Source organism: Phodopus roborovskii, unplaced genomic scaffold, assembly GCF_943737965.1.
Source record: "Phodopus roborovskii unplaced genomic scaffold, PHOROB, whole genome shotgun sequence".
Taxonomy (NCBI): domain Eukaryota; kingdom Metazoa; phylum Chordata; class Mammalia; order Rodentia; family Cricetidae; genus Phodopus; species Phodopus roborovskii.
In genome coordinates this window covers 6,389,707-6,404,130 of record NW_026126413.1, presented here as the reverse complement: position 1 = coordinate 6,404,130, position 14,424 = coordinate 6,389,707, and the positions used below count along the sequence as shown (strand labels likewise).

The 14,424-nt window shown below is 43.5% G+C and overlaps 1 protein-coding gene across 1 annotated transcript in view; it reads left to right on the top strand.

The window, feature by feature from the left end:
- Cmya5 (cardiomyopathy associated 5) overlaps positions 1-14,424 on the top strand; it is a 90,163-nt gene that overhangs the window by 40,810 nt on the left and 34,929 nt on the right. The window contains exons 3-6 of the mRNA XM_051182917.1: positions 168-5,447; positions 8,734-8,829; positions 10,442-10,675; positions 12,586-12,608. Coding sequence (XP_051038874.1) covers positions 168-5,447; positions 8,734-8,829; positions 10,442-10,675; positions 12,586-12,608 — 5,633 coding nt within the window. The remainder of the gene's footprint in view (positions 1-167; positions 5,448-8,733; positions 8,830-10,441; positions 10,676-12,585; positions 12,609-14,424) is intronic.

Genomic DNA, 14,424 nt, shown 5'->3' with positions numbered 1-14,424 from the left:
AGCATTCTGTTTTGTCAAAAGTAGAAAGTGAAGGTGTTAAACCTGGGTTGCCAATACCCAAAGTGCCAGCAGATGCATCTGGGGAAGCCAGACCAGAAGATACACAAGGCCTTCCATTCTCTCCAGCTCTTGATTCTGAACGCTCAACTTCATCACAGAAAAAGAACTTGGTGTCTGTCTCTGAGGTGTCAAAGTCACAACCCAAACTTCCCATCAACTTAGGTGGTGAAGTAAAGAAAGAAAACAGTGAGCTTCCTCTATCACAAATGTCACCTGCACCCAAACACTCAGTTCCAAATGACAAACCTGAGGAGATAATAAGGTCTCCTGAGTCTGAAAATTTTGTGTCAGATGCTTTAGCCCCATCACTACTGGCCCTTAGGGATGAAGTGAACAGACAATCAGAGGAGACATCTTCCTCAGTACTGGGGGGTTTCCTGTCAGGAAAGCGAGAGCTCATAAAGCTCCCCCCAGAGCCTGAGAAGAAAGACAAACAGTTATTAGAAGCACCAACTGCTGGGTCAGAACTCATTGGTAGTAGAGGTAGAAGTGGGTCCTTAGGTGTAGAACCAGTAAAACCCCTTGTAACTGAACCAGTAACTGAAGAGGGCCCCACTGAGCTTAGGGGCAGAGGAAAAGAACAAGAAGAAAACAGGGAGTTCCCTGCATCTGCCACATCTCCATTAGAGACAGCCTCTTCTAACCTCACTGTAAGGCAAACGGAGCTTGCAAAAACCCTACATGAGGGGCAAGCTGTTAAGGTGCCTGATATGAACAGCTCTTTTGCAGATAAACCAGATCTGGGTATTCAACAATTCTCAGACAGAAAAGATAATTTGGAGCAATCCAAATCATTTACGACAACTGAGCCTGCCAATGTTACAGTAACAAACGTGAAGGGGGCGCTCTTTTCTCCAAAGGATAACACCTGCATGCTGGAAAAACCAGACAACTTGGCCAATCAGCATGAAGATAGAAAACCAGGATCTGGGATGCTGGAGTTCTCTAATAGCGATGATCTGATGCCAGGGAAACTTGAGGCTGCTCCATTGGATACAGGTCACATATCTGGAATCAGAAAGCAGGTTCTATCACAAGCTATGGAAGAACCTCATTTGCCATTGCAAGAACAAGAATCTACCCTACATATATTTAGTGGTGGGATAGAAACCTCATCCACCAAGACTTCCCTTTCTGAAGAAATAAACTTGTCTCAGGAACCTCAGCCTGTGGTTCCAGCTGCAAGGGTGGTGAGAGGCAGAACAGAGGACAGGCAGATCAATTCTCTCACACAGAGTGAAAGTCTGCTATCAGAGAAAGAAAATGCAGAATGTCCCAGGCCTTGCAAAGAAGAAACCCAGGAGGAAATCAAACTACCTCTTGAAAGAACTCTCCAGAAATCAGAGCCTGGCCCATCTGTGGAACAGGTAAGGGCAGAAACCCCCTCGATTCCTGCCAGAGCAGCACAATTCCTGGCCGAAGTTGCAGAACCTATGCTGGGCAAAGACCAAGAAGCAAGCACAGTACCAGTGTCTGGTGAGAAGGCATCTCAAGAACCCAAATGGGTACAGTCAAAGACTGTAGATGATGTTGGTGAAAGGAGAAAACCAGCCCCTGACCAGAAAGTGTCCACCCCAAGTAAATCTGTCCCTGCAGTCACAGCACACATTACACCTCCACCCCCTGAGACACCAGAGGTGACACAAAGGCCACCTGAGAAGTCATTGGTGGCTGAGCAAGGTCTTCCTGCAGAGAAGGGGAAGAAAGGAATGTCATCCTTCAAATCATGGATGTCTAGTTTATTGTTTGGATCAAGCTCTCCAGATAATAAGGTCAGTGACAAAGAAGACTCAGAAGCCCAGTCGAGTCCCTCTGTAGAGAAAACAGCAGCTGTGGTAGAGCCAAAAGGTGCAGTTCCTACTGAGCTTAACACAGTTAAACTGGCTGACGAACCCAAAGCCAGTCAAAGTCAAGACCTCAAAGAAAAACTCATATTTTTATCAAATGCAGAAGTTTTAAACCAGCCAGAATCCAACACTGAAAATTATGGGAAGAAAGAACCTCCAGGCTATTCAGAGGGAATGGGTGTGAGCTCAGCTACGTCAGCTGGTGACAAACATCTTGGAATTGAACCTTGTTCTCCCTCGGGTGAGAAACTGGTTATGGAAGAAGCCCCAGACGCTGTTGCTCTTCATGTTACTGAGAGCCAAAGACACCAGAAGCCACAAATCTCTCCTCCATCCACGTGGAGGATTTCTGCTCTGAAGGAAGAACCGAACAGTGATGGCAGTCAAACATTGCTCCTGTCATCTGACATAGAAGATAAAATGCTGCAATGGCCAAAATCAGTTCCATCCCAGTTCTCAAGCACGAAGGACTCAGAGAAGCCAGCGCCAGAGATTTTACCAGTGGAATCAAAAGGCGGTTTAATTGATCTTGGTGAACACAGACCAAGAAAAGAAATGCCAGAACCCGCTGCTTGGAAACATCAGGAAGAGGAAGTCAAACGCCCAGCCGAGGAGGAGGATAGCTGGGAAATTAGATCATTTTCCCTGGCAGAGAAGAGGGGCCTGGCAGAAAAACAAGAAATCATGGCTCCCTTGGCGCTTAGGGAAAATGAGGTGGCAGGAAAGTTGCAAAAGACGCTGGAATCTCGACCTTTTAAATTGGAAGAATTGAAAGCTGCTGAGAAGCTGGAACCGCGCATCTCTCCAAGTGAAGAGCTCACGGAAAAACCCAGTGTGACTCTTGCTTCGGAGGAGAGGAGAGAAAAGGAAGAGAGGACATGGGCATTTTCAGAAGGAAAGAAGCAGGGACACAGGTCCTACTCTCTGACCGCAGCCATGCCTATACCCGAACCATTGGCTGCGTCTTTGGGCGAAGCTGGATCACCTTCATTGGTTATTGAACAACCAGAACACATATCCATGGAGGTATACCCAGGAATAAGGGAGAAAAAGGCAGCAGAAACCCAACTCCATCCCCTGCGAGAAAGTCAAATTTTAGTAGAAAAGTCTTCCCGCGTGGAGCCTCCTCACAGGGAGGAAATGGTTGGCCACCTCGTGACTCAGGGAGGAAATCTGGAGTTGGAGAAGTCAAGTGACAATGGAATGGTTCTCAAAGAGGAGCGGAGGCAGTTCATAGCGCCCGCGTTGTCCACCGGGGCTTCATTGACCGCTGTGGATGAAGGTACACTGCCAGGATCTCTATCTAAGGATGCCGAAAGGACCCCCGAGCACATTCCTGATGAGACACAGCATCTGAGAATTCAGCTGTCATCTGTAGAACCACAAACTCTCGTTTCAGGGGCTTCTCTAGAACATTCGGTGAAGAAACCGGAAACATGGTCAGAAAGGCCTACGATCCACACTATCCAGATATCTAAAGATCGCCCAGCTGGGATGCCAAAACAGTCTGCTCTTGTGTCAAAGCATCACTCGGAAGCTGTGGAGGACGAGTGCAGAAACGACCCACTCTCTTCAGCATCGAGCAACTATACTCAGTTTATGCTTAATGCATCAGCAATCAGTGCTGATGGAACCCTGCCTAAGAGAGGCACGCCCAAGGAGGCTGAAGGCACCTCGGCGAGGGATGAAGAATTTGCAGTAACTAGCAAGCCAGCTGGACTTTCGGAGGATCAGAAGAGTGCCTTTAGCATCATTTCCGAAGGCTGTGAGATACTGAATATCCATGCTCCTGCTTTCATCCCTTCCGTGGATCAGGAAGAAAGCGAACAAATGCAAGATAAGTTACAGTATTTGGAGGAGAAATCCTCCTTTAAAACTATATCCCTGCATGATGAGAGTGAGGCAGTCGCTTCTCATAAAACACGGAAGGGCAACTTAGAAGATTCTGATAGGAAAGTCACGTCCCTGGCAGAAAACGAGCCAAAGGAAACTCATAAAACAAGAGAAGAGATAGCCACAGAGTCCGAAACAGGTGACCTCACTTTCATTTCACCCACGGTTTCCACTGAGGAGGATTATTTTGAAAAATACACTTTGATTGATTATAACCTCACCCCAGACTCAGAAAAACAGAAATTAAGTGTTGGAGGATTCTCAAAGGAAACCACGGAAGCAGTGGCTTCTTTCCGAGAACATTCAGATGAACACACCCTAGAACAAGAATATGACTTAGATGAAAGCTTTTACGGGCTAGAAAAGGACTACAGCGAACTATCTCACGCAGAGATGCAAGAGTCTCTGGTCATCCAAACACCAGATGATAGAAACGTTTCGAAAGGTGTTGCTAGAGATGTGGACTCCAGATCACCTGGGGTGCCTTTGTTTGGTGTGGAGGAAGGAGTTCTAGCAAGAAGCCAGATATTTCCTACCACCGCCAAGGCTGTTAACCCAGAGCTTCTAGAGGAACCACCTGCACTTGCGTTTTTATATAAGGACCTGTATGAAGAGGCGTTTGGGGAGAAAAATGGAGCGGAGTCAGCTTCTGAAGGAGGCAGTGCAGATTCGGAGGCATCGTTTCCGAGGAGACATTCTGACACTGATGATGGAACAGGTGTGTATTTTGAGAAGTATCTACTCAGAGATGACACTCTTCACGACACATCTGTAGCTCAGGAGGATCAAGGCCAAGGCCTGGAAGAAAAGCCAGTCAGTGAGGATGAGTCACATAGACTGAGAGTTGCAGAAAGAGAAATTGGGAGGAAGCCTGGATCTAGTTTTTGGGAGAGGAATCTGGAAGAAGAACACAAGGCTGCTGACAGGGAAGGTGACTCCACGGGTCACAGGGAGACCAGTGATGAAGTGGCAATGGAGCAGAAAGCTCCCATTACAGAGGAGGTCAGAGCAGTCACCCAGAAGATGAGCTATGCGGTTCCATTTGAAGACACCCGCCCTGTTCTAGAGAGTGCAGATGAACCAAGCAGCCAGGGTAACGAAGCAGGAAATGCCAGTCCAGAGGTCCAGCTGAACATCCCAGTGCAAGTGTCTTTCCCAGAGGAAGAGTTTGCAGCTAGTGCCGCTTATGCTCCGGAAATACCCCAAGAAGAGCTAGTCCCATCCGTGCCACAAGAAGAGAGGTTCCACAATATCCCTGTGCAGGATGAGTACGAGTTCATTGACTCTCTGAATGAAGAAACGGTCAGTGGAGGCATCTTAGCAGGAGAACCGTCTTCGAAATCCACACCTCAAGATGCATTATCTCAAGGACCAGAATCCTCCGAGTGCATCAAGGAACATGAATTCACGAATGAGGAGGAACCAAGTACGTCTGCTGAACAGAAAGAGTTGGGCAGGAGGAGGACAGAAAATGACCAGCCTGCACCGCAGCCAGTTATGGATAAGACACGTAAGGAACGGACAAAGGCCCAGGTTGACTCTTACTGCTACACCTGCAAAAGTCCAGTCTCTGAAATGGACAAGGTGTTGGACATTCACAGAGACCATGAAGTTTCAGCGCTTGACACAGCTATAAGTGCTGTGAAGGTAAACCAACTTAACACACAAATTATACATACTGGGTTTGCTTTGACATTTTCTTTAAAATGGCCAAGATTTGACAGTCATTTTAAGCAAAAGGTCCTGAAAAAAGTGCAACTATTTCACTAAGAATTTAGTTAAGACTATGTTGTCTACAATTCTTACAGGTATATTATGTGTGAGAGCACTTTTCTAGGTTATTGGAATATCAAGAAATAATATGGGGTCATTGACACCAAGGAGCTTATATCTCATAGCAAAGACCCTTAATGTTATAAAAATGTAAAATGTTTTTAATCTCAGCAATTATACAGTTGCACACAAAACAAGTTACTTTCTGTCATCAATAATATTGTCCTTTAAATATGTGTCTACTGCACTGACCAATTCTTTTCTAAGTGTTAAACATTCTTGAAACACTAAGATTTTATTTTTATTTATTTATTTATTTTTTGTATCATATCCTACCACCACCCCCAGGGTGCTGCTGAGAGACACGGAGTCTGAGCATCCATCCACCCTACCTCTCAATCACCTTGTATTTCACTTCTCTGTAAATAATAACAAAACTTGAGTGCTTTCTCTGTGCCAGGCCTGTGCTGAGTTCTTTGTATACAGAGTACATTTTAATTCTCATAGCTTACCATCACAGTCTACAGATAATGGAATGGGCTCGGGGAGTTAGTGTTTGCGGAGGTCACAAGAGAAAAAGCTGGGACTGATAACCCAGTTGGCCTGACATTGGAGCTTATCCTCTTGGCTGTGTGTCCATACTGTTCAGCTCAATGCCTTGCTATCAGTGGTTCTCAAACCATCCTTCAATAATACTGCTGCTAAATAATTTTCATGATCATTTTGATTAAATATGTTTGCATTTTAGAACCTGGATATTATTTTCCTATCAAACTAATACCCTTTTACTTCTCTAGAGTGAGATTTCAGTGGCATTTTTCTGGTTAAAGTTGGGAGGAAGGGACAAAGCAACCTCTGTTGTGAAATGTCACATATTGGGTGCATTAAATCCATGGAAATATGCCTCATTTTAGGATTACATTTTCTTTGAAGACTGACAGCTATTGACCACTGTCTGCTCAACTTTCCATACCTTCTTATTAATTATGTTTTGTTCCTATCTAAGTTTTGCCCAAATGTTGGCAATTTAAAAGTCCAAAAATAATACTCTGATCTCTTTAGATCATATAAATCTTTCAATTAAAAAAAATTCAAAAGTAGGATTATGGCATCATCTTTAAGACAACCTTTTAAAGATTTTTGTTTGTTTTGTTTGATGTTCTCTAAGGAATGTGGGAAGGAAGAACGTGAGAACTGTTAACTAAAGCCAGGAAGGCTTTATTTATTTATTTATTTATTTATTTATTTATTTATTTATCCATTAAGTTACCTGTGATAATTAAGAGTTGGAGGCAACTTAAAAGAAAAAAAGAAAATCTGGTGGCTAGAGAGATGACTCAGCAGTTAAGAGCACTTTTTACTCTTTCAGAGAACCTGAGTTCAGTTCCCAGCACCCACATGGTGACTCATAGTCATCTACAACTCCATTCCAGGGAACACAATACCCTCTTTTGATCAGGCAGACACATGGTGCACATACATACATGTAGACAAACACTCATATACGTAAATAAGTAAATCTAAATAGAATTTACAAAACGGCTATCACAAAAAGCTGTAACTTGTATAGGTGGCCATTTGTGTCTCTTCTGAGACCATTGGCTGCAGTTCCGGAAGCCCCAGCTCTTCCTCCTTTCCTCTTCTCCGCCATGATGGTTGTTTATTAACTCATCTTCATCCTTGGTTCACTTCTTTCCTGCTTTCGGTGTTTATTGATCTCCCGTTCTATGTCAGGAAGGACGCCAGTCACTGGGAGTGAGAAAGGAAGAACGGGAAATGAGGAGATGGACTTAGAGGTTCCTCAGATCGGTGCTGGCTTTTAGCAGTACAGGATGACGAGAGACTAAGCTTTTGGGAGTTCAGCAGTTGGGGAGGGGGTAGTGGGGGGGAGGTCAGAGAGAGTCTCTAAAAGCTGAAGCTTGGCTGAGCCTTGATGAAGAAGAGATCATCCATTGGTCAATGGCAGAGAGGACGTTCTAGAAATGGAAACTGTAAGGAAAACACATGTGTGAGAAGGAGCTACAAAGCTTGTGTGACAGGAGCCTACGGGATTGAGGGGTTGGTTAGGGACTGAGACATACAGGGAATTAGAGGCCTTTTGAAGATTTCATCATGTATATCATGGTCATTGAAGCTCTGTTGTTCAGTCTTGATTTTATTATTATGTTTATCAGGCCAGAATACCATTAGCTTAGAACTGTGGGTGGAGTAGGGACTGTTCTCACACGACACTTCATAAATTTTCTACTTGGTTGCTACCTACCACAAACCTTAACCCCTTTTAAAATGCAGTCCTCAGTATCGCTGGGGGTGCTGGTGTGTTGGCTGGTGGTACCCTGATCACCTCTCAGCTCTGCCAGGCACATTGGGGTTGTGATGCTCATGTGAAGAAACAACGGAGGTTCAGGCAAAAGACTGTGCGTGTTACTGTGAAAATGCCTGCTGACACAAGGAACTTAAGGGAGTGATGGGGTAAGGGGAGCTTATTTTGGTTTCAAATTCAAGTGTATAGCCCACCATGGAAAAGTCACAGTGGCAGGGGCTAAAGGCAGGGGGTCACATTATATCTACAGGTGATTCTAGAGCTTGTCAAACTCATAGAGTTCTACTTCAGACTGTACAAAACTCCAGGCCTTATGAGCAGTAATAATTCAAATCTGGAGTTTATTAAATTTGCAAATGTGTGCTTACATTCATGTGGAGGTCAGAGGAAAAATCTCAAATATTTTTCTTCAGGCATTATCCACTATTTTTCTAAACTTTTGACAGGGTCTCTCCCTTTCCTGGAACTCACTGAGTGGGCGAGGCTGGCTGCTAGAGAGCCAGGAATCTGTCTGTCTCTACTTCCGTATTCTGGATTACAAGCATACACCAGCATGAACAGCTCAGAACATTGGTTTTGAGGAGCAAACTGATGTCCTCATGCTTGCAAAGTAGGTGGTTTGCCAACCGAGCTACTTCTCCAGCCCCATGAAACGTGACTGTTTGTCACACTTAACTGTGTCCAATCCATTTAAGAGAAGCACAAAAATCTCTAAGACTTGATTTGTTAGTGAATATGGTATAGTAAATCTCCACAAACATGAAGAAAATCAGAATCCACTGATTGAAATGTTTCCCCCTAATATTACACTGTAAAGACACTAATTCTTCCCTTCAGGTTCAATTAGGAGAATTTCTTGAAAACCTACAAGAAAAATCCTTGAGGATTGAAGCCTTTGTTAGTGAGATTGAATCCTTTTTTAACACCATTGAGGTAAGTTAGCATACTTTTTTCTACTTTGTCCTGCTTTAGTCATTGTATCTACTTTAAACTACTTGGAACTGAATTGGTGTGTGTATTGTAATGTGTAACGTGGTGTGTAGTATGTATGGCATGTGTGTGTGTATGTGGGGATGTATAGCGTGTGTGCATGCATGTAATATGTGGTGTATAGTGTTTGTATTTGGGGAGGGTGTGGAATGTAGTGTGCATGTATGTGTGTGTATGTGTAGTATGGTATTTTTTTGTGTGTATATGTGTTGTGGGATATTTGTTTACACTATATGAAGATGGGTCATTGTAATTGGTATAATAAAAAGCTGAACAGCTAGGCAGGAGAGGTTAGGCAGGACTTCTGGTCAGGGGATGAATCTAGGCATGGAGAATTTTTTAGCCCATTAGACATGGAAGGAGTTGGATGTACAAAATAGAGGAGATGTAAAGCCACATGGCAGAACTTAGATTAATATAAATGGGTTCATTTAAGTTATAAGAGCTAGTGAGACAAGCCTAAGCTTAGGCCAAACTTTCATAATTAATAATAAATCTCTGTGTCATTATTTGGGGGCTGGTGGCCCAAAGAAAGTCTGACAAGAAAGACTAACTACATGTATGTGTGTATGTGGTATATAGTATTTGTCTCTGTGTGTGGTATCATATGTAATGTGTATGTATGTATGTGTGTGGTATAGAGTGTGTGTTGTATATTTGTGTGTAATGTGTATAGTTTACATTGTTGGTTATTAATTCAAAGTGATGGTTCTTGGTTCTTATAGTCTCCTCTCACTGTGAGCAATGAGACTGCTTTCTGTTTAAGGATGAAGAATTTTCCCCTAAAGACTCTCACTTCTTGGAGCCCTGGCATGGGAAAGCATGATTTCTGAAAGTGAAGCCTCAGACATTTACTAAGAGGCGTTACTGTTTCCATTTCTTGGTTGAGAGACTAGGTCTTCTGTTCTACTTTCCTGCCTCTCGCTGCTTGGCCTCTAGAAACGTTCTGGTCACTGACTTGAGTCTTATGTTTGGGGCCAATGGTGTCTCAGGGCACCTCTGAACACACATACTTCTGTTAGCTTCTGCCCCTCTGCTGGGAAGGGAGTGGGTAGGAACATTCTGTCCTTAGCTAGAGGTGGCCCAGATACCTCTGTGGCTGTCAATAAAGAGTGAAGAAGTCTCCTTGCTGCCACTGTAGATTAGTGAACACCTCCCTTATTGTCCCCTTCCGCAGCTACTCTAGTGAGGGTACCAATCACCAATTATGTCCAAATGGTTAGTAAAGTTCCTTCCACTGTGGCAGAACTGGCCCTCCCAGAACAACACTGGTGCAGAGAAAATCACACAAGCCCTTTCTATGTCCTAATGGCCAGGATCCTCCTCCCTGGGTGTGATTTTCTTTCCCTTCTTTTTAAATTTGGCTATTTCTGTTCCTTCCTGATGGTACTCTTACAGTGAATTCTATTGCAGAACTAATTACAGCAAAACAGATACAGAAGCTGGAAGTTTAGACCGTGTTTGTCATGTTTGACTGTTTTGCTGGCATGTCAGAGGCCAGTTCTTCCAAAGGAAGAACTGTTTATTAAGAAATGCTTTTGTTCCAACCCTCTAGGAAAACTGCAGCAAAAACGAGAAACGACTGGAAGAGCAGAATGAGGCAATGATGAAGAAGGTTTTGGCACAGTATGATGAGAAAGCCCAAAGCTTCGAGGAAGTGAAGAGGAAGAAGATGGAGTTCCTGCATGACCAGATGGTCCACTTTCTGCAGAGCATGGACACAGCAAAGGACACCTTGGAGACCATCGTGAGAGAAGCCGAGGAGCTTGATGAGACAGTTTTCCTGGCTGTAAGTAACACAGGAATCAGGCCCGATACTTGGTGCTGATGCTGACATGAGTCTACTTTTAAAATGATTACTCAATTTGTTTATAAACTGGGTATAGAGGCACAACCCTGTCATCACAGCACTTGGGAAGCTGGGGCATCACAACCACAGCGACAAGTCCTGTCCTATATCTCAGGACTCTGGGTCAAACAAAGCAGTGGGAGGTGGTGGCTCACGCCTTTAATCCCAGCACTCAAGAGGCAGAGGCAGGTGGATCTCTGAGTTTGAGGACAGCCTGGTCTACAGAGTGAATGCCAGGATAGCCAAGGCTACATAGTGAAACCCTTCCTGTCTTAAAAAACTAACAACAACAACAAAAAAAAAAGTAAGCAAGAACTCCAAAGCAAACCCAGAAAGTTCTGTCTCTCAGTGTGAAATTTACACAGTTCTGGCATTTTAAAATTCTTTAGGCACCCATGATGCCTACACTGTAGTAAAGGCCCAGGACATTGTAATGGTCCAACTTCCTAGATCTCCAAGAGATTCATGGATGGAGGCCATCCTCTCTTCACGTTACAGAAGGTTGATTGGAGAGTCCTTCACAGCCTTATTTATGCCGTGCCTTTCCTCTGAGGGCCAGCCTGGCCCCTGTTGTCTAGCATCTCTGGCCTGCATGTGAACTCTCTCAACTGAGCTGCCCTCTCATATGAACCAGTCCTCACGCCCTTATTTAGCAGATGGCAGTAACATTTTTGTTTGTTACTTTTTGGTGTGTAAGGGAGACTTAATTGGGGACACATTCCTCAAACAGGACAGGGATATTGCTAGAGGCAGCTTCCTCATGACAAGATTCCTTAATTGAAACAAGGCACTGGTGGAGAGCAATCCTCTCTTGGATGCACCTTAGTTTGTTCCTCAAAAATTCCTAGAATGTCCTAGAAGATGCTGGCTCTCCACACACTCATATTTAACCAGGAGTAATACAGATGTTTTCCCAGAGAACAGACACAAGCCTAATTGTCAAATGGGAAATCTCCATCAGTGCTGAGAGGGGACCCCTCTTTCAAAGTTCCCCATCTTCCTAGAACTCCCATTGAAGTTGGAAGACAGAGTGAGGTAAAAATAGGCATTATAAAAGCTCATGATTGGCCTCTGGGGACACCTCTGTCTGGGGCAAATTTAGATCAAGTGAATATGCCCATCCTCAACAGAGAATTTAAAATCATTAGGTGGCTTTATGTCTAATTAAAGCAGTGCTTTAATATTTTAAATCAGGACTCTCTTATGAGGTATAACATTAATAAGGCCCTTTGTTCTTCACTGTACCCTTTGATAAGGATATTTCTTTCTCTCTAGGAGAACATATTGGGGGGCATTTGTTTTTGCTCTTGGTGGTGGTGTTTATCCACTCTAGAAAAGGTGGGGAGTATTGGAAGCAGAGAGACGATAACCCTTTAAGATAACTGCTGGCTCCAATGTATGTAAAACCCACACAGAACAAATTTCAGTCATTTTCCCCCCTTGCTTCACAGAATTTTCCCTCTTGCTTCAGTATTGGTTACTAAATAGGAACAGAATACAATAGCTCACTGTCTCCTTGCCCATCAAAGGGAGCAAGGTAAACTGTAAATGAAGGCCCCTCCCTCCTCCACACAGTTCTTGCTCCCTCTGAGTATAGTTTCCCTGCTATTCATCCTAAAGTCCAAAAGACAAATAAATGGCCTCAGGGATGCCTAGGGGTAAAGACTGTTAACATGGTTGCTCTTAAGGCTCCTGGTTGCTTTTACTTTCTGTTGTTAACTAGTCTCTCTCTCTCTCTCTCTCTCTCTCTCTCTCTCTCTCTCTCTCTCTCTCTCCCCCTCTCCTCTCCTCTCCTCCTCCTCCTCCTTTTTCTCCTCCTTCTCTTTCTCCTCCTCCTCTCCCAACCCAAGTCGTTTGAGGAAATCAATGAAAGGTATATGCAACATGGTGTGAAGTAGCAAGGCGGAGGAGAGCCTGGTGGGATGCTTGGGCGTGTGGGGGTGGGAGTGAGCTGCCAATTAAAAACACATCGAGCCAGGGAGCTGCTGGGTTTCTCCTCTTAGGCATAGTGCTTCTAAATGTTAAATGACAGCTTCAGAAGAAAATTGCATGTGCTTTGGTTAAATAACAATTATCATAGTGTAGTTTGTAACTGCTTTCCTGAGATGTGGCCTGTATTTCCAATCTAATCTCAACCATCTTTCCTGCTGCTAAATTAAAAAAAAATTTTTTTAGGCTTATTGGTTAAATATGAGCATTTGAAGCAATCATTCTTTGCTGCCGTGGACAATTTTAGGACTCATGTCGCCTTGATGGCATGTTCACACATTTTTCCTTCAGAAGGCAGCTCTGTGCTTAGCCTTGCTCAGCTGATCTGATGAACCCTACCCTCTTGATTGTGTTTTGTTTTGATGATGCTCCTAACACTTGGTCTAAGAGATTCTTCATTCTTCTGAGAGGCAAAACATCATCATGATTGGGAAGTGCTGTTCATGAAGACACAGACATCAGACTCGCGTTTGTCGTCTGGAGCATTTACTGCTGACGCCCGACACTGACCTCAGCCTTTCTCCTTTTACTCCACAGCAGGAACTGTGATCTTTCCTTCTAGTTGAGCCCAAGGTTTTATCCCGTTAGTGGAATCGTAAATGTCCATTTCTAAGTTATAAATGTTACCTTGGGCTTATTTCTACCGAAGTTCAATGGCAGAGAGTAAACAGCTGAGACTAAAATTGGAAATATTTATCAGGAACATATATAAAAAAAGGGCTTTGAATAGGAAACTTGAACTTTTTCAGGTAACTGAAGCCGCAGGAATTACTCTTAGCTGCTTGAAATATAGTGTCAGTATACTTTATAAGGCCCATTTATATATTAGTGTTGGCACTAGTTGACCAGAGTTTTATAACAGTGGCTGTACTGTGAATAGTTACTTGAGGAGCTTTAAAACCCTCTGATGCTAAGCCAGGCATGATAGTGCATGCCTTTAATCTCAGTGTTCTAGAGGTAGAAGCAGACTGATCTTTGAGTTCAAGGCCAGCCCAGTCTACAAAGTGAGTTCCAGGATGTCTCGGGCTACACAGAGAAACCCTGTCATGAAAACAAAACAAAACAAACAAACAAACAAAAAAACTCAAAACCTGCTGATGCTGATGCTGTCTGATTCTTAAGTCCTAACATTGGGGCTTCATTGGTTTGAAGTGTGGTCTGGACGTTTTCAGAGCTTCCTGGGTGGTTGTGATGGACAGGCAGATCGAACCTCTGGGTGAGAGGATTCTGACCTCAGGCCCATCAGTTTCCAAATTGACAGTGCATGAATTCCCCTGGGTAACAGTATGCCCTAGACCCTGGAGCCCCACCCCCTTCTCCTTGGGGATTTGTAGGTAAGTATGAGTCTCCATACCAGTTCCCATGGATGAGGTTCAGAAACTCATATCCAAGCAGTGATCCATATATTTTTAAACTTAAAGATCAGTAATGCAATTATTGATTTTGAAGTTAAAAATATGTGGGCATATACTGGACAATATAGATGCACATTTAATTATTTTTAGACCATATGTGTAAGATGAATGATCAGGAAGAAAATTGGGCTGGTGAAAATTTAGAAATGCTTTTACTTTAAAAATGTTGAAAGATGGTTTTACTTTTCTAAATACTTGGTTACCACTAATATGAACACAGCCATTGCATACTAAACACCATTCCTTTGGTTTTATGCTTTAATTTGGTAATTTATGTGTCGTTTT